The sequence below is a fragment of the Saccoglossus kowalevskii genome, chromosome 20 (genome assembly GCF_978046115.1).
Source record: "Saccoglossus kowalevskii chromosome 20, keSacKowa6.1, whole genome shotgun sequence".
Lineage (NCBI taxonomy): Eukaryota > Metazoa > Hemichordata > Enteropneusta > Harrimaniidae > Saccoglossus > Saccoglossus kowalevskii.
This window is the reverse complement of record NC_140660.1, coordinates 10,881,828-10,902,752: the sequence shown is the minus strand read 5'-3', so window position 1 is coordinate 10,902,752 and position 20,925 is coordinate 10,881,828. Positions and strand designations below refer to the sequence as shown.

Genomic DNA, 20,925 nt, shown 5'->3' with positions numbered 1-20,925 from the left:
GTCTATATAGACACTGTCCATATGCAGCTTACATGTAAGCCAACCATGTCTATATAGACACTGACCATATGCAGCTTACATGAAAGCCACCCATGTCTATATAGACACTGCCCATATGCAGCTTACATGTAAGCCAACCATGTCTATATAGACACTGCCCATATGCAGCTTACATGTAAGCCAACCATGTCTATATAGACACTGCCCATATGCAGCTTACATGCAAGCCAACCATGTCTATATAGATACTGCCCATATGCAGCTTACATGCAAGCCAACCACGTCTATATAGACACTGCCCATATGCAGCTTACATGTAAGCTAACCATGTCTATATAGGCACTGCCCATATGCAGCTTACATGTAAGCCAACCATGTCTATATAGACACTGCCCATATGCAGCTTACATGTAAGCCAACCACGTCTATATAGACACTGCCCATATGCAGCTTACATGTAAGCCAACCACGTCTATATAGACACTGCCCATATGCAGCTTACATGTAAGCCAACCATGTCTATATAGACACTGCCCATATGCAGCTTACATGTAAGCCAACCACGTCTATATAGGCACTGCCCATATGCAGCTCACATGTAAGCCAACCATATCTATATATACACTGCCCATATGCAGCTTACATGTAAGCTAACCATGTCTATATAGACACTGTCCATATGCAGCTTACATGCAAGCCAACCATGTCTATATAGGCACTGACCATATGCAGCTTACATGCAAGCCAACCACGTCTATATAGACACTCACCATATGCAGCTTATATGCAATCCACCCATGTCTATATGGCACTGCCCATGTGCAGCTTACATGAAAGCCAACCATGTCTATATAGACACTGTCCATATGCAGCTTACATGCAAGCCAACCATGTCTATATAGACACTGACCATATGCAGCTTACATGAAAGCCAACCATGTTGACATCGACCCTATACATCGACAGCAAACATGTAAGCCAGGTAATTTCCTTATTGCCAGTGAGAAATGAAAATACACTCACATGTAAGCCAACCATGTCTATATAGACACTGCCAATAAGCACCTTACATGTAAGCAATACTATTTCCATGTTACCAGTGAACAAGATTGAGTGGCTTAAAACGTCGCTTTCATGCAAGCCAGCCTTGTCTATATGGATACAGCCTAAATACAGCTTACATTTATCCTAGGATATCTTCATGTTACCAGTGAACAATGTGGAATGGTTTTAAAACGCTGCTTACATGCAACCAACAAGGTCTCCGTGGATACTAACTATCGGCAGCTTACATGTAAGCTAGACTATTTGTCCATGTTACCAGTGAAGAAGGTGGAGTGGTTTTACACGTCGCTTACATGCAAGCCAACCATGTATATCCATGGTCAGCGTACATGTCAGCCAGCCATTTCCACATTACCAAATTTTGCACTGTGTCAAAATACATGCACTTCGTTTATTGTAGAAATGAAAAAAACTAAACATATGTTCAGTTCATTAGAATGTCTCAAGAACTGGCACCTTAAACTGAGTGCGTCCATGACATCTACCACAAACATTGACGCGTTGCAAGCTGAAACACGGAAACTTGTCTTGTAAAATTGAATTACGAAAATAGTGCATTGAGGTGATAATTTTCCATTTCGATAATATACAGTTATGCCCTAAAGCCGAAGGCTGATGCCATGTTTTTTTGAAAGGACACGGGGAAAAAAACATGCGTATACAAATGCTGTCTTAATCATTAGTTCACAATATTGTGTCACGGTTGTCATATAGAAATTGTTTCCGATGTCAATATCATGAGCTGTGACACATGAATTTTTAATGATGTCAACTAATATTATATTTAGCTCATAGGAGAAAATATGTTGCAGGCGTATCGTCATTTTTAAGAGATATGCAATTCATATTAATTGAACCAAAGATGAACAAAAAAGACGTCATAGGTAGAAGTAAAAGAAATATTCATAGTAGACAAATAATTTCAAAGATGAATATTTGTAATACACATTGTATAAGAATTGACATAAATATTTCAAGTTGAAAGTACAAATACTAACTCCGTAATTTTTATATGAGATTTTTTTGCAGTTCTACGCCTCGCCATTAATATTAATGAACTCTACTGAAGCATAACTAATTATATGATTTTACAGATTATCATGCTTTTTTATGAATGCAATAGGCAGGTTGAACATATGGCATCGTTCACCTTGGCTTTCTTATGTGTATAACGACTGATACTTTTACCACTATTTTTTATTTCACTTTTTCTTGTTTTGCTTTACTCAAAATATACTGTTGTACAAATGACCTTATCACTGCTATATCGTATCAAAATTGGCTACTGAATATGAACATAAATATCAACCAGGACATGCTTTTCATATATTTCAAATTTCTTAGATGACATATACAACTTTTATTTGATATTCGTGCAAAGCATAATTCATGTCTGTTGTAGTGATACCCAATTGTTATTCCCGCTTACAGTGGTAATAATAAACAGAAAACCAATGTGTGCTGCAGGAGCAAGGAATAATTCATTTATCTTTATGAGTAGGAAGTCAATATGAAGGTACATTTCATCATTACATACACCAAAATGTGCTGACTACATTAGTGTACGTTCTATTAAAATGGTGTAATTCGATATGTTCCTACAGTTCTTTTGTAAACTACCAATTCAATGTGGGCCCATAATCCCTACGATATTCTACAGTAAGTTTCTTCATTCGTAAACTTCCCAGGAACATGGGGAAACACAAGAATATTGCCCCCCCCCCAAGACAGCGTTACTTGGCCTAAGCAAGGAATGTGAAACCTGTGACTACTTCATTAAAACCCATGTAATGTCAATGAAACCCGTGCATAGGTCATTGGAAGTCATGTAGACGTCATTGGAAGTCATGTAGACGTCATTGGAAGTCATGTAGACGTCATTGAAACCAGTTAATAGCTATGTGTGCCTATTAGATTGTATTGTATGCGAGTTGGCAATGATATTTTAATGAACTCAGCTGAAGCATAACTAATTATATGTATTTACAGATTATCATGCGTGCTGTATATGCTTTGTTTGAATGCTGTAGGAGGGGTGAACATATGGTAACCATAGCCTTGGCTTTCCAATGTGTATAACGACTAATATTTTTTACATATTTATTTTTTTCATTTTCGCCCAATTCAGAATATAGCTAATTGTACAGATAATCTTATCACTGCTATATCGTGTTAGAATTTGATATGTTACTGCTTATGAACATGAATATCTACCAGGACATAGTTAATATGAATGAACAAATTATCATTATACCCAACAACAAAAATCTAAAATATTTTCGATGACAACTGTTGTATACGTCTTATTAAATTAGTGTAATAAAATATGTTCCTACAGTTCTTGTAAACTACAAGATCAACTTGGGACCCATAAACCCCAGTGATTTTGTAAGCAAGTTTCTTCATTTTTAACTTTCCAAAGAACATGTGCCTCTAAGACAGAGCTACTTTCTAGTGCTACTTCGGTCATTATTCACAAAATGTAAGTCTTAACTATATTTGTTCGAAACTGTTTTGTACCTGACCTGTAGCAATACAAAATGTATATTTATTTTAAAATTATCCCACAACATTTCGGTAGGAATTGCGGGAGATGACTCATTACAAAGACAATGACTTCTTAGACATGTAATAGATAACTGAATATGTTATTTGTAATTGCATTACGATGATCACATTTACTGCCTTGATCTAGCTCCTTCACATAGCCTAACTTCAACTTGATCTATGAACTACGTTGAAACAGAGTACACACCGCAACCCAGATATTATAATCATGAAAATATAATCCCCAGCAGATGGTGTTTACTACAAGAATGCACATTATCAGCTAAAACCTATATTTTGATTGGTAGCAGGTCCAAACTGTCAGTTGTTTTTTTGCTGCTGAACAAATGATTTCAACGATATATTTCTAACGATTATTGAGTCGAAGATGATGTTGTGTTGGGTAGTGTTAATTTCAATGGCAAGCGTCACTCTTGCTGCTCCACACGAGGTAGGTTCATATTTTATTAGACACTTGATTTGCTTGGATTACCATACTTAGAAAACTGATTTTGCCACTGGGATTATTTATCCAAAATTTAATATCGCAATGTCGGTGAATTGAGATGTGTTCTATTCATTGCATACATCGTGCTGTGTGCAATAATGGAGAACAATATCATCTGTTTCACTAACGCAATCAGATAGGTACTCAGAAGTAAGAAAAATAATCTCAGCCTACATTCCATGCTCGCTTCATTCATAACTGTGTGAAAAGCTGCCCGTCTTTCGGTGCTGTCCGTGGAGAGAAACACATATTATTCGTGTACCCATGTAGCAATAATTTTGTCTTAAATAAGATTGTCTCTTGTCTATGAGAAAAATGTGTGGCATTATAGATAGTTTTCATTACTGAGTATTGAATATATTGTAATGGCCCTGCTTATTATTTGGTTTATTATATCTTGATGTTTTGGTAGGTCAATTGGTATTTGTGGGATTCAGTCTACTCAGTGTGGAGACTACACGACCCGTACAAACACAATTTATGAGACATATGCCCAAGTACACCTGTTGTTAATTACCATTACGATATTCTAATATTATTTTCCATGGTTGTTTTCAGAAATTGGTTAAAAAGCAAGTCGGTGAGTTAGAATTTCATATAGCAATGGTGCTCAACGAAGTTTAACAATAGTGCCTAACAGAATAATTTCATGCAATTTGTAGAGATATGTATTTTATTTGTAGACAAATAATGTTATTTTTAATTATACCGTGGCAATATTAGATTAAATTATGATTGTTTAAAGATGACTTGTGTTATTTTCTTACATGAGCCATGTAATTTGCAGATAGACAATTTAATTGTGAATATATAATATGTAATTTGTAGATGTACGATGTATATACCATGTATGTAATTTGTTGATGGACCATATCACTTGTAGTCTGATCATGTTATTTGTGAATATATCATTTTACTAATAGACAGACCATATATATACATTTATACAACGGTAATAGTAATAATGGCATTTTACTTGTGCAAATGTAATGTTATTTTTCTTGAAGACAGATATGTTTGAAGATATGTGGATTAGATTATTGCTTTTGCTTTATTTCATAGATACCCCATGTTATGTGTAGATAGATGATTTTACTTTCAGAAAGATCACAGTATTTCAAAACATACCAATACAATTGTAGTTTAGCGGTAGACTAAGAGGAAATTTATCTTTACACCATGTAGACTATATTTTTATATAGCACTGTTTGTGTGTATTATACAAGTCGACAGTCATTGGCTGTGAAGGTAGGTGACAATTTATCAACACCTTGTTACTCGTTTTTGTGACAACTATTCACTTAAATAGTTAACAAGCATTGAATTATATTTTTCTAATTCATTTAGAACGATCAACGCTACCAAAATACGTACACGTGGGATGTTATGAAGACGAACCACACAGAGCCATACCAACTCTAGAGAAAACTGATATACGACTTGATGGGGATTACTCGACTCGTTCAAATCCAATACAAAAATGTGCCGAGGTAGCTAGAGATTTGGGCTATACAGTGTTCGCAGTGCAGCACGGAGGGTGGTGTGCTTCAAGCGCAAATGCAGAGAATACTTTTGCCATATATGGAGCTTCTTCGGTATGCAGCAATGGAGAAGGTGGAGCATGGGCAAACGATGTGTATAGACTGATAGATGAAGGTAGGAAAACAATCTTCCTGCATTTACAAATATTTGCAACTACTGTCATATTTGTAACTAGTCATGTTATACTGTTATAGTGATTGACAACTTTGTGTGTTAATCACAAGATGCAGCAATGACGTAGTGTCATGTAATATTTGAGTAATACCCACAATTCCAGAGTATGGCACGTGATTTGGACCAGTTGTACGATATATACACATGAGCGATAACGAGTGTGTTTATAGAGTGGATATCCCATTATTCCCATTATTCAGATATACATCGTCTGAAAAGTTCTATTTAAAAGCGTTGTTAATTGAAAGTTGACACATGTAAAATCGTTTCAAGTGACATAAATATTAAAAATGCAGGCGCTGATTAGCACCGTACAATCAACTGCGTTTTGAGCGGTAGACTAAGAGGGAATTTATCTTTACACCATGTAGACTATATTACTATATAGCACTGTTTGTGTGTATTATACAAGTCGACATTCAGTGTCTGTGAAGGTAGGTGACATGTAATCAACATCTTGTTACTCTTTTTTGTGACAACTATTCACTTAAATTGTTAACAAGCATTGAATTATATTTTTCTAATCCATTTAGAACGACCAACGGTACCAAAATACGAACACGTGGGATGTTATGAAGACGAACCAAACAGAGCCATACCAACTCTAGAGAAAACTGATATACGACTTGATGGGGATTACTCGACTCGTGTAAATCCTATACAAAAATGTGCAGAGGTAGCTAAAGATTTGGGTTATTCCATGTTCGCAGTGCAGGACGGAGGGTGGTGTGCTTCAAGCGCAAATGCAGAGAATACTTTTGCCATATATGGAGCTTCGTCGGTATGCAGCAATGGAGAAGGTGGATCGTGGGCAAACGATGTGTATAGACTGATAGATGAAGGTAGGAAAAGAATCTTCGTGCATTTACAAATATTTGCAACTACTGTCATATTTGTAACTAGTCATGTTATACTGTTATAGTGGTTGACAACTTTGTGTGTTAATCACAAGATGCAGGAATGACATAATGTCGTGTAATATTTGAGTAATATCCACTTTTCCAGAGGCGAGTATGGCACGTGATTTGGACCAGTTGTACGATGTATACACATGAGCGATAACGAGTGTGTTTATAGAGTGGATATCCCATTATTCCCATTATTCAGATGTACATCGTCTGAAAAGTTCTATTTAAAAGCGTTGTTAATTGAAAGTTGACACATGTAAAATCGTTTCAAGTGACATAAATATTAAAAATGCAGGCGCTGATTAGCACCGTACAATCAACTGCGTTTTGAGCGGTAGACTAAGAGGGAATTTATCTTTACACCATGTAGACTATATTAGTATATAGCACTGTTTGTGTGTATTATACAAGTCGACATTCAGTGTCTGTGAGGGTAGGTGACAATTATTCAACATCTTGTTACTCTTTTTTGTGACAACTATTCACTTAAATTGTTAACAAGCATTGAATTATATTTTTCTAATCCATTTAGAACGACCAACGGTACCAAAATACGAACACGTGGGATGTTATAAAGACGAACCAAACAGAGCCATACCAACTCTAGAGAAAACTGATATACGACTTGATGGGGATTACTCGACTCGTGTAAATCCTATACAAAAATGTGCCGAGGTAGCTAAAGATTTGGGTTATTCCATGTTCGCAGTACAGCACGGAGGGTGGTGTGCATCAAGCGCAAATGCAGAGAATACTTTTGCCATATATGGAGCTTCTTCGGTATGCAGCAATGGAGAAGGTGGATCGTGGGCAAACGATGTGTATAGACTGATAGATGGAGGTAAGAAATCAGTCTTCGTGCATTTACAAATATTTGCAACTACTGTCATATTTGTAACTAGTCATGTTATACTGTTATAGTGGTTGACAACTTTGTGTGTTAATCACAATATGCAGCAATGACGTAATGTCGTGTAATATACAGGTAATACCCACAATTCCAGAGTATGGCACGCGATTTGGACCAGATGTACGATATATACACATGAACGATAACGAGTATGTTTATGGAGTGGATATCCCATTATTCAGATGTACATCGTCTGAAACGTTCTATTTGAAACCGTTGTTAAATGAAAGTGGGCCCAAGTACTAGCATACGGTGGCATTAGATAAATTCAGCAGTGTCGCACATTCGGATTCATATTTAGACGAGGTTATTCGGGTAGTTACTTGTTAGTGGCAACGTTGACACATGTAAAATCGTGTCAAGTGACATAAACATTAACAATTCAGGCGCTGATTAGCACCGTACAATCAACTGCGTTTTGAGAATCAACAAAACTTGTCACTGTCACTGCAGACGGATAACTTTGTTGGAGTCGTTTGCGTATTTCTATAAACTAATTTTTCGAAGCTAAATTACCCAATGATTTCATTGCGGGTAATTTTTGTCGTAAATGATAGCCAAATAAATTTCTGATATTTTCTAGAATATATTATTTTTGCTTTTTGCGTATTCACAACTGTTTTCAACAAAAACATTTGGAAATAGAAAAAAGAAATCTTATTTTCCTTTTGAGACTGTTCATTTTATTGACGCGCTAACGGATATTTTCAGTTATTTGCACATCGACTCGGCGTCCAGGGGCCCAATAAAAATGATATATCATTTACCTCATGACTAATAATACGAGTAAGAATAACGTTGGTAATGAATTTATGGTTATTTTCTGCTACGTTTTGTATTGTAAGACGACGTAAGAAGATTTTTAGATATCAAAAAGGACGACTACAAAAGAATGTCGCCGTTCCCGCACTGGGGATAAACCAGTTTCTACTAATCCAAAACGCGCTAGTACCCATGCACTAGACTGATTGGACGAACTCATGACAATGTTTTGATAGGACAATAGTTGAGTTATCGGAATTCTCACAGCAATATTGTTGGCTCCACTTGTCTTTGATGTGTTATTATTTGGTGATGAGCTCGCCATCCTCTGAAAGTATGAAGTAAAAAAAGAAGTGTCATTAAAATTAAACATCTCAAAATGAAAATAGGATTTTGATTTTTGCTGAAAACTAAATGTCGCCACCACAATTAATGTCTTTGTTGTGTTATTATTTGGTGATGAGCTCGCCGTCCACTAAAAGTATGAAGTAAAAAAAAAACGAAAAGTCCTGCCTAGTAATTCAAAATTATTAAACATCTCAAAATGAAAATAGGATTTTGATTTTTGCTGTTCATTTTTAAATCCCATTGGTGAAAACTTAATGTCGCCACCACAATTGAATGACAGAAATATCAATACACACTCTATTGTGACATGCCCCGATATTTCTTGATAGCCATTCGTAATTGAAGGTAATATTGTTATTTTAAGATATACCATGGTATTCAAAGTTCGACAATGGTATGATATTATTAACAAAAACAATGTATGTTACAGAAGGAAGTGCGTCTGGTGACCCACATATGATTACATTCGATGGACGTCGATTTAGTTGGCAAGGCGTATGCTGGTATACATTTTTCAAAGACTGTACAACACATCCTGAATTTGAAGTCACAGCTAAGTTTGAACCGAGAGTTGACACTGAACAATTTAAGACAAGAACTGTGTCTTTCAATGTTACTGTCGGAAACCAATATGCTATTGTTAATCGGCGCAATGTAGTTACAGTAAGTTATAATATCCAATATTCGAAAGTGTGCTATATTTTGAATTACATAGTCTTAATGACATTTTCTTCAATGTGTTGGCGTTCACAATATTTAATACTTTATTTATTTATAGGGAAGCATAGGGAATAAGCATGTTGACTCAACTGTTATACATATCAAGGAAGACGAGCACTTGATTACATTGATGTTCAAGTCCAAAGACACAACATTCACTCTGGAATGGACACTGAGCAAGCATCTGTTAAAAACAACAATCTCTGGCACTGATTACAAGGGCAAACTCTGTGGTTTGCTAGGTAATGCTGATGGTAACAAACGTAATGACTTTCAGACGCCCGACGGTATTGAAGTAAGCGACGTTACCACGTTTGGTGAGAGCTGGAAGATAAACAAAACAATGTAAGTTGGTTATATTTTTTTCTAAGAAGTGAAGTATAGAATCAGTTTATATAAAATCGAATAAGGCTGCATGTTGATGTTACAGTTGAATGAATAGCTTTTAAGTCATTTTTCCCATTTAATGTAGCAACGGTGTGAAACGTGGTAGGCATTCTCCAAACGTTACTTATTATGCTACAATAGCAACCAATATTAGTGCATATGCCATACCAATGTGAATTGCCAAAAAAATTATAAAATAGTAGAACTGTCCTCGTTGAACTGTTCAATGCCAATAGCTTTCTTTTATAGTTGTTTTTCTTCATAGTTTCGGATACTTGAGCATTTTTTTATTTGACTATCCGAGTTTTTAAACTGATCGAAAACAAAAATGAATTTAATTCACTTTGCAATATATTAAAAAGATATTTTTTTTGTTACATTACAGGTGCGATTAAGAGTCAGACTCTCCTAATATGAAATGCTGGGCACAGTTTTCATCTTCTAAACGCATGTAATATTAATGTTAATTTACTTTGCTAGCACGGCAATGGTGTTTTCTGTATGTCATAATTTGGCAATTCGAATTTCCCGTTTCTGATAAAACGAAAGGGATTGTTACATCAAGCTTGAATTCTAGCTTCAAAATGTCAAATAAAGGTTGGAAAATGCGAACTCTGTCTCACTGAATCACTCCTGAAAATATGAACAAGTTCGATATACAAAATAGGATGCATCTTACTCACACTGTGTACGTAGCATAGCCCATGTCAATCACGATAAAACTGTGTTAATGATATAAATTGTCTGTACAAACGCATTTACTAGTTTTATTATGAATAATTGCGCTAACGTTGGTACTATCATTTTTATAAACTAACAACAAAACATGAACTACATTTACATCGCACAGTCGTCAAGTGGTGTTCGATGTGATCTATGTGGTGTATACAATGCGTGTAAAATAGTATGTTTCATTATGATCAATTTGAAAGTGTGCGTTATTGGAATTGCATGATGGGAGCGAATATTTACAGCATCGGGCTAGCACAAGTCTCAACCGTGGATGCGTGTTTAGATGCAGCTTATCGTCACTTGGATTGCCAGAATACGCGCATGCGTGTTTGTCATAACAGATTAGCGTCATCAGGTCTAAACAAAAATCTAAGTGAGCGTGTATGACGTTAAGATGTGGACACCGGGCTTTCAAATCACACAAAACAGACATTAATTTGCAGAGTAATGCATCGACATGATTGTCATACTAGATGCGCGTGCATGATCTTATCAATAGTACAACAACTTAAATTTCTAGTGAATTCGGCTATGAATCTAAAACCATATCATTCCATTCAATACAAGATACTATGATTGTGACAATAGTGGGTTGATGGAGTAAACCCTCAGCCGTTCTGAAATTAGGTGAACATGACAACCATTGTGTCAAAACCTAGCACAATTGTTTAAAAAAACAATAACTAACCAACGAATCAATCAGACTCGTTACGACTTTCAGGTTATTTCAAAAATACTGTCCTAGCTAAGAGAGAACTACCTAACGAAGATTAAACAACTAGTTCACACACACAGCCATATTATAGACAAACTGCCTATTCATATTCGAAAGGCTATATCAGACATTTTTGTCTATGACACGTTTATAATTAATGTTTGTAGCGACAATCCGTAGTTAAACCCTCGTCTTTGTAGATAAAAGACATACATACACAATAGAACGAGTTTCCATATATTCGGGAAATCGGACTCAGATTGGACTAAATATAGTTGAAGAGTCTTCATACAATTTCATAATTTTATTAATCTTGAACTGGTCATGTGATTCATGTACACAATAATATTTTAAATATATACAGTATTTAGTCGCTAAAGAAGATTCTTAGCATAATACAAACAATTTCCCTTTAAAGATGTTTTGGTTTAGTTGCGATAAATGTAGTTGAGATAAATGCATTTCCCTACAATCGTTAGCAATGAAGGTTGATCACAGAATTCTGTACATAAAACAAAATGATACACCTCCTCAGTTACATTATACCTATACATGAGACGATCAGTTTTATCTGTTTCAATTATTTTTTAAAATTAGCATTACATCCAAGTTCCCAACTATTAAGCGTCTTCACTTCATAGTCTTTCAAAGGTATTTCAACTTTATACCTATGACAGGTCAAATCATATTTAGTAGTAAATTCTCCACAAATAGCCCATTGTGATCATTGCCGTTTTCTTTTTTTGGCATAAATAAACTGTTTTCCACCAGAAATATTGTATTGCAAAAAAAGAGCTCCGTCAATACAAACTGCAGGGGGCGTGCTACACTGGAAGACCGTTTGGATGCTGTTTGGCAGCTTGCGTTTTCGCCGGCAATCTGAGTCACAGGGTGCGTCACTGCTTCAGTTCGCGGACTGGACCTCCTCCACTCTCTTTGATGGGAAGACAGAGCTTGCAGTTAGGTCGGCACCCACTGGCCAGAACCAGCTAGGAGGCAAGCGTCCCACCCCAGAAAAAGGGACCAGGTGGTGGAACTCCCTTCATTGGATGGTCGGCCCAGGTCGCGGGGAAGCGAGTATGATGCTTCCGCCAGTGACAAGAGGGACGAGCAAGTGTTTGGCAGGAGAGGAGAGTCAGAAATGTTTGACTCTTGCTGCAATGATAGAAATGTTATTTATAACTAACACTATGTTTATTATTACTGCTATTTTAACAAGCTTGAATAAAACGAATTCAAAATTATAAAAACTATAAATTAACACTTACTCATATCCTCCTTGGTTCTTTCTTTTTTTCCAAAATGTCTAAAAACACTCTCGTCTCTCTCTGTCATTTTCTGGTAACAGTACCTAAAATAGAATATGTAACAGTTTAATTGAGATTTGTCAAGCAAATTTGAATAGGAAAAGGTGTTGTATTATAATGTTTGGTGACCTGGACAGTTTTTACTCAATATATTACCGATTCAACAGTGGGCAATGAGATTCAAACCTACCTCCCGCTCGAAATCAAAACGTGCTAATCATTGTAGTAATAACTTGTGTAATTTATATTTAAAATTATAGGGGTGGACAATTTGTTAAGAAAACGCAAGCCAATCACCAAGAATAAAAAATACACGCGAGCTTTAGCTGGAACAAACGTTGACACATTCAAGAAAAAATAAAAAAAAATATAAATAAGAGAGCGTGGAAAAAAATAATTGCAATGGTCATATCCCGTGATTTCAAATGTTTGCCTCAAATATTATGCCACATAAAACTGTTGTTAAGGTAGCGAGAAGGTTTTGTGACGTTTTTAAATAAAACATTATCTGTCTGTTGTCTCGTTCAGAACAGTAATTTAGGTTATATATATCAAAAGACTAAGTATAGAGGTGCAAGTTTGCACAAACTGGACAGACATTGTTTATATAATTATCACGTGACATCAAAAATGGCGAACCTTGTAAAAATGACTAAGTACGCGATTGCGAGAGCACACTGCGGAATTTCCTGGTGAAATTTAAGTTATGCATTGTCCGTAATCAATTCCATTGAAATGCGTCTCCGATAATCAAAAGACCTATTATTCCGATTTCTATGCAGGTTTGTTTTTTGTCCCCAAATTATTTCATACTTGGCACCTTTAACGGACTATTATTCTGTGACAAAGCATTTTCTTTAAAAACCCAGACATATTTCGCACCATCATTATCTTTTGAACGATAACTGCGAGTTTGAATGTCCTAGTCCGAACGCACTTGATTTTGCGGCGGTCCCAATGAGTCGTTCTCGATCAAAACTTCAACTCGAGAAAAACGCGAAAAACAGTTTTGGTTAATAAAACACTGTAGATTTGCTGCATTATTATACATATACACTAAAAATAGCCAAACATATTAACCACTGATATAATAGAACTCATAAAGAGTGTCAGATAATGAATAATTTCAAGCTCGAGCGCGAAAAATGAAGAAAACTGCTGGCATTTGAGTCCGTACTCCAGGAACGTTCGGGTTTTCCATTGTTATGCAAACGAACAACAAGGGACAATCCTCTGACAAACATTACTGTCCCACTGTACACGCTGACAGTTTACAAACAAGCTAATCCTTCAAGTGTCTCAGATAAGACATCTAATAAAACGGTTTTCATGGTGAAACAAAATGGCCGATGTTTGAAAAAAAATTGCTGTGTCAGAGCATGGAGGTAGAAAAGATGGTCAGAGTGCGACACTGAGTGGCAGATTTTTCTTTGCCTCGTCTGTCAACGCTTTCTTTCTTTTCTTCGCCATTGCGTTAGAAAAAAAATGTATTAGTAAAATAGAATATTGACTTGGAAAATAAAACGATTTAAAAGAAAGTTGTACAAAGTTACAGTACTCCTTTCGCACAACCTCCCGCCCGCTTCCGCTTTTCAATCACCTTTTTCTTTTGCTTTTGCGACCGCTTGTTGAATTCGACCGGACAATTTACGCTTTAATTTCGACCGCGCAAACCCAGAAATATCACCGCCCACCTGCTCGCTCGCGCGCATTTAAAATTCGGACTAACAGAATAGTTTCCGAGGTTCACATTGTCTTATAATTGTCTTTCTGGTTTTTATAGATGTTGAACAGCTGACAAAAGTTCAAATACTTTTTGTTTTAACTATATATAATTATATGCACGCAACCTTACCCTTTGACCTCGATTTGGCTTGGACTGAATATTTTATTTTAAACAATATTCTGACGTGAAATACAAAATGTATTTCAACACAAGTACGACAGGGTTGTCTGGGGTTTCTTTCCTGATTGTTGAGTCTTCGCAATGTGTTTTGTATAATTATTGTTGTTTTCTCCCGATGCTGAAGGACCGTAAAGCTAAATGGCAGTTACGTGCATGGGCTGAGTGAAAAAAAAATATTTCTAAGCCTAAAATAAAACCTAACATTACACCTCTTTGTGTATTTGTTAATTTTACATATGTTTGTCATGACAGTATGTTTGTAAATATCTAGAAAAATCTCGTCTTTCGTTGATAATTTCGATTGTTTGTTTGGAATGTCGATCCCCGTTGGTTTCTCCATACTGAGTTTAGGAAGGGCGTCGATCAATACCGTGACAATCAGCCGAGAGAAGACAAACATTGACCGTAATTCATGGAGATCATGTCCGTAATTTGTGGGCTGAAACCCCAAATAATTAATCAAGTATTATTATTTCAATATATTTTATTTTACATCGCAAAACTAAACCATGCCCAAAACAGAGCTAGAGTTGTTCGCGGTGAAACAACCGCATTGAAGACGATGCAACTTCAGCTAGCTATTTCTTACCTTGAAATAAAAAAAATAAAAATTCGAAGAACATCGGGGATAATATTAATAATCATCCTTATCAATCGCTTGCTTTATTTTATTCGAATCCATGAAATTCACGATTTTTTTACATTTGTTGGCAACTTCCGCGCTAAAAATGATTGAAAATGTGGGTGTGGTTATTTTGCAAAGTCCTGTTGATAATACGGACAAATATGGTTCTGTGACCCAGTTCGTGCTCCGATCAGGTGACTCTCAGCCAATCAATGATGTTGTAACAAAGCATATTTGACGCTAATTGAAGGGTCGTCGTACAATCCAATCACCGGCGTCGATTCACATAGTTGTTTGTGCTGTGACAGGCTTCAAAATTATTCGCTGAAAAACATATATTTTGACAAACTGATGGAATTTGACCTTAGTTCAAAAAGAAAATACTAGACTAAGATACATTAGAGCTCCCGCGAATCAGTTGTCTCTGCAAGTTGTGAAATAAAGTAAACCAGAGTAGCGTCGATGATTTTCAGCCCTGAAGGACTTTGAATTGTTCATCGACTGGCCACCAAATAGTTATGGCTATAACTAAATTTGACACGTTTTTTATTTAAGCCCAATAAATTATTCATACATGTCAAGCTCTGTTCGATTTTTTCAGGGCATGTGGCCGTTTTTAGTCGAAAATATTTTTTGTGGGAACACTTTTGCGGTACGTATACGGTATAGACCGAGCTCATTCAATGATCGTGACTTAATTTTAAAAATTGAATGTCAAATTTTACCAGACGTGGACCGATGTGGATTCGATATCGTTATTTTTGGAATTAATCACTAACATTTCCTCGTTTCTCTGCTCTGTCAAAATGAGTTACCTAGGCTTTTTTTCACGTAACTGTCTCATTAAAATAAAAATAAAAATATTACATCTAGAACAAGCACCCAAAACACGTAACAAGAAGTCCCAGTTCAGTTGCTTTCACGATACAAGTGTAATACAGCTATTAAATTTGAAGTGTCGTTCAGAATGTAATAATAATTAATACTAGTTGTATGTTCACCCTTTACTATCAAAACCACCATTTCGACCACCCATGCGCCAGTTTTCAGTGTTTGGTCGAGCGGTCAATGTTTTCAATGAGCGAGCGAGCGAAAAAAAACGCGATTAAAATGCGGTCGGTTTCCGGTCGGACAAGACCGCGTGGTCGGAAATTAAGCGATAAGCGGTCGATGTAAAAGCGGAAGGTTGGGCGAAATGAGTACTGTATGACCATGTTTCTCCGACGTAGTCTCGACTGACCATAATGCTGACAATGGACGTTAGATAAACACGCATTGTTTGCAACTGGAAGCTTATCACCCGTTATATCAGAATCGTCAACAACAGAGTATACAGATAAGATGTTATCATTTAATTCCTTCCAAAGATAAACACTATGCAAATATCCACGAAACGGCTGTTGTAGTCTTTTCTGCTAGTGTTTTAAAACACTAATTTGAGCAACGTTATTTCGCAATTTCGATCTTTTGTAAACCTGGGGTGATGTATCAAGGTCTAAAGTAACCGTTTTATCAATTTTTGAAAAATCAGGAACAAAGTGAAAATTTCCCTTCTCGCTACCTTAAAATGCAAGTTGGTATGAAGTATTAGTGCTATATGACTACATCCACCCATGGAGCTAAAAACAGAAGGAGATCGAACTGCCTTTGAAGCTATTGTTTAAATGACCGTTGCCGCTGTTTACTCAGCAAACACGGCGTTCCGATAATTTTAAGCCAATAAACAACCATGAATATTTAATGAGGGGCGTTCGGGTTCCATTCGGACAGTTTCGGCAATTTCCGAGCATGCAACAAATAAACACAATTTCAAAATGGCGGCGATGTCAACACGTTATACCGAGTGCGGCGAAACTTTTCTTTCGCATACAGTTAGTAATAATTTTAAAAGTGTTGAGGATGAAATTTTAGAAGACGACGAATACTGTTATTGCTGTGGTACTGAAACTATGGAGATGATCGCGTGCGATGGGAAGGATTGTCCAGTTGTTTGGTTTCATTATACTTGCGTTGGGTTGTCTGCCGACACTGTACCTGAAGGGGACTGGACGTGCAGAATTTGTTCAGGTAAATGGGAAACCGATCCCCAATCTTCAACACTTTAATCGATCCTGTTATTGTGGGTAGTGTTGTTTTAGCATTTACTGTGATTCTGATTTAAAACTGTTTCACTCGTTTGTTTTCGTTTGTGAACAGGAAATGGAAGTTATGTTGTTAACCACGGAGACAAACGGCAGGTTGTTGTTGCTGAGAAATCAAAGAGAAAGGTTAAGGAAGGTAAACTTAACTTCTATTTTAATACTTGTGTTTGAAACTCAGAACCTCAGAACCTTTTTCGGTGGCAATCAATAACGAACTTTGGTTTATTTTTATTTTAGTGGTTTGTCAGTCGAGGTTTACGTACGAAGATGCAAAAGAAAGCTCCTGTAGTATGGTCAGCAAAGCTGCAAGTTCAATTCTGCAAAGTCAAATGTTAACATTGAACAAAGATGTCAGCCTTGAGCTTCAACCAGTTCTGCACTACGTTGTGAACCAACCCAACTCGACAAGCACTTCTCAGATGGCCAGTGAATTAGTTGGTGTACTTTTCCCAAAGATCTGCGTAAAGAACATTACTTCACAGTCTTTTGACAATATATGCATGTCTTTTTACCAGTTGAGTTTGTCAAGTGTTTTTAGTAACATTTTTACAGTTTTTATTAGAGAAGCCAATTTCAATGTGTCAGAAACTTCCCAGTCTTTTTTGGAACAGAGTTTTATTGCAGGCTAGATGTAGTGAAGCTCACGAACACACTCTGAATGCTACAACAGATGCAACACTTTCATCACAAGAAGAGCAGGTGCTAAGATATGTAGCTGGATTTGTACCACACAAGTTAATTAAGTTTTATAGGAGATATCCTCAAAATACCTATGCTCAGTCGTGTGTTGAAGTCCTTGAGTCATGGAATGGTGGTGACGAGTGCAGTAATAGTAGTATGACATTTCTCAGCTATACGAAAGAGTGGATTGACAAGGTAGATAGAGGTGGTCTATTTCATGTTAAGGACGAGGTGTATCTTTTTTTCAGACGCTTAGAACAGGTTTCTAGACATTTTGTAGATACTAGTCAAGCAGGGATGTACAGAGATGAAAGTTTGAAAGAAGTACTGATGAGCAATCTGCAGAAGTCCTCATCTGTTGTAAGTGGTTGGTTTATACTGTCTCAGTCCATGGAAGAATCTGTTGCATCATCACTTTTTGTACGAATTTTAGAGTGTTATGTGGATATACGTTGTCGATCTTTTGTTAGTATATATATGTTTTTGAGGAAAAAACATGAGAACAAGGTAAAGGTATCTAAGAAGGGTGAAAAATCTCTTCGAAAGCAATTAAAAAAGTGAATCCTGGTTTATGATAGCATCACAGTTTATTTGTAAAAAATTAAAATTGTACAGCTCTTGGGGGGGGGGGTTAACTGTAAATGTAAATACATTAAGTGATAATAAAATTCGGTTATTTTGACTCATGCTTGTTGTTCATTATTTCGAATGTTTGGACTGTATGGCAGCACATAGCTGTTACAGGGCATCATTTATACTGTCATACCTAAAGACCAACCATAACACCATTGTAGACCTGGAGCTGATATGAACACAAAATATTCCTGCTGTCTAATTTAATTAAAGTAAATGTGAAAAACTTGTTATAAAAAGAGCTATAAATGCCTTACATAATAAATATATAAATACCCCCCAAAAAATACTAGGATCAAAAGGTGAACTCTTTGATGACCATAATTTTCTTCTGATGTAAATCTGCACACATTTGGTATATTTTTCAGGGCAATTCACAAACAAAGACATCATTCTAAGATTATGATCAGCATTCCATGTGGGAAGCAGCAGATTATACAGAAATATATACAGTTTGTTGTCAGTTCCAGTTAAAACAATTTACATAAACAATTCTTCGGAAAAACAGTAGAAATAGAATATATTAATTTTTTGGATAAAATTGTGACAAAGGCAGTGTAATCTTCAGATTCGCTGCATCCAATTTTAGAAAATATCACTTTGGTGGAATAGCATAATCATAAAGTGATAAATGCAACTAAGAAAAAAAAAATTAAAAACCCAGCCTAATAACATCAGATGATACAGTACCATGCCCCTCCCTGATAATACATGTACTGTATTTGCTCTATTAGAAGCGCATGCGCTTACATAAATGATAGAGGTGATTGTATGGTGAAAAAGTCATATTTTAACGTTACAGGTTATAGTATACAATCAATGTAAGTTTGGTTTAGGTGCGCTTCTATTGGAGATGCGCTTGTAATAGAGCAAATACGGTATCCTACTACCGGTATAAAAATTAATGTGTTCTTCTGTTGCGCCTATCCAGTGGAGCATTATCACACAGATTCTCTTCATCTTCTCTGTTCACATTCCGGCAGTTCCCTCTTGTACTTGCCCTAACAGCTGCAGAGCCAGCCACATAGAGTGATAATGCATTCCGACCAAACTCTGCAATTGTTGGGTTGTCATTTCTTCCTACACATCCTCTCTGTCTGCTAAAATACTCTTCAAGAGGGTCCTGGCAAAACTTCTCACTGAGAAGAAACTCCACCCCATCCAACTGCAAAAGTTCTGGAACCAGCTCCGTAAAAGAATTGACTGAAAATAAAACATAAAGGCAAATTCTGTAAAACATGTTTTTGGTTTGCAGCAAAACATTTTCAACAAAATGGACAAAGGGGTGTAACATTAGAAACTCGGGGGGGCAGAATCGGAATAACGAAAACACATTTGATAGAGTAAAAAAAATATTACAGCAAATTCATCATGGAAAAAAATTTAGAAGAAAACTAAGTGACCCCCCAAAGTTTCTAGTGGACTACCCCTGAATTTAAAATAACCACAAAATTAAATAAATTACAAGTAAACACAAACCTAATCAAGTACATTTTCACTACCCTTTAAATGTAAAATGGGCGACAGGCTTCTGAATTTGATGAGAAATACAAGTACCGATAGTTCACATGACTAATTATATTAAGCACAATATGGGTACAGTTTACAGTTTATCCTTGCACTTCTTAAGATAAAATGAAGACTAACCTGTTATGCGGTATCCTTCCAGGGTTTCTCTGCTCAAACACATTTTTTTCTTTTCAGTTATCAACATGTTAGGCATTGCCAGACACTCAGCTTCCCAATCATTAAGGAATACTAAAAATTCATCTTTGAGCCACTGAAAAAAAAAATTGCAGTCATATATTATAACTTGGCCTGGAATAAAAAGAACTGGCGTGAAAACATAAAATTGGTTATGGTAGTTTGTTGTTTAGCCACCAACAAAAGATTATGAATTATGCAAGTCACTAATGCACTTGTAGACGAACTCGCATACGCAAACTGGTTAAAAAAAATACTTGTCATTCCAATCAATTACCTTGAACCTCCAATCATCAGCATTCTGATATACCTCCAGTTCAGGTTTTCTACTCCGTGCACCTTGACCCTTCCTTGAAACATTCAGGCAGTGAAAGAATCTGTCAAACATTCTCACAAACTTCTCAGTCGATTTTGTATAATGCTGGCCTTGAGCAGCAAACGCATTGGCTACTGTATTACTGAGAACCTGAATTAAAACAAAGAAGCAATATGTATTTTATAAAAATGCCCGAAGAAGCATAAGTGTAAAATTAACAAAACTGGCGCGTAGCCCCGATTAGTTTTGGAATTTACTAGGAAAAGCATACCTACCTGTTTTGCATATGGTTGC

At 36.2% G+C, this 20,925-nt stretch overlaps 1 protein-coding gene across 1 annotated transcript; it reads right to left on the bottom strand.

Moving 5' to 3' along the window:
- Nucleotides 1-19,512: 19,512 nt before the first annotated feature.
- Nucleotides 19,513-20,703, bottom strand: LOC146729994 (uncharacterized). The gene is made up of 3 exons (XM_085494367.1): nt 20,593-20,703; nt 20,259-20,391; nt 19,513-19,814 (listed from the first exon to the last, which is right to left on the bottom strand). The coding sequence occupies exons 1-3, from the start codon at nt 20,701-20,703 to the stop codon at nt 19,513-19,515; spliced, it is 546 nt and encodes a 181-aa protein (XP_085350493.1).
- Between the last annotated feature and the right edge of the window lie 222 nt (nt 20,704-20,925).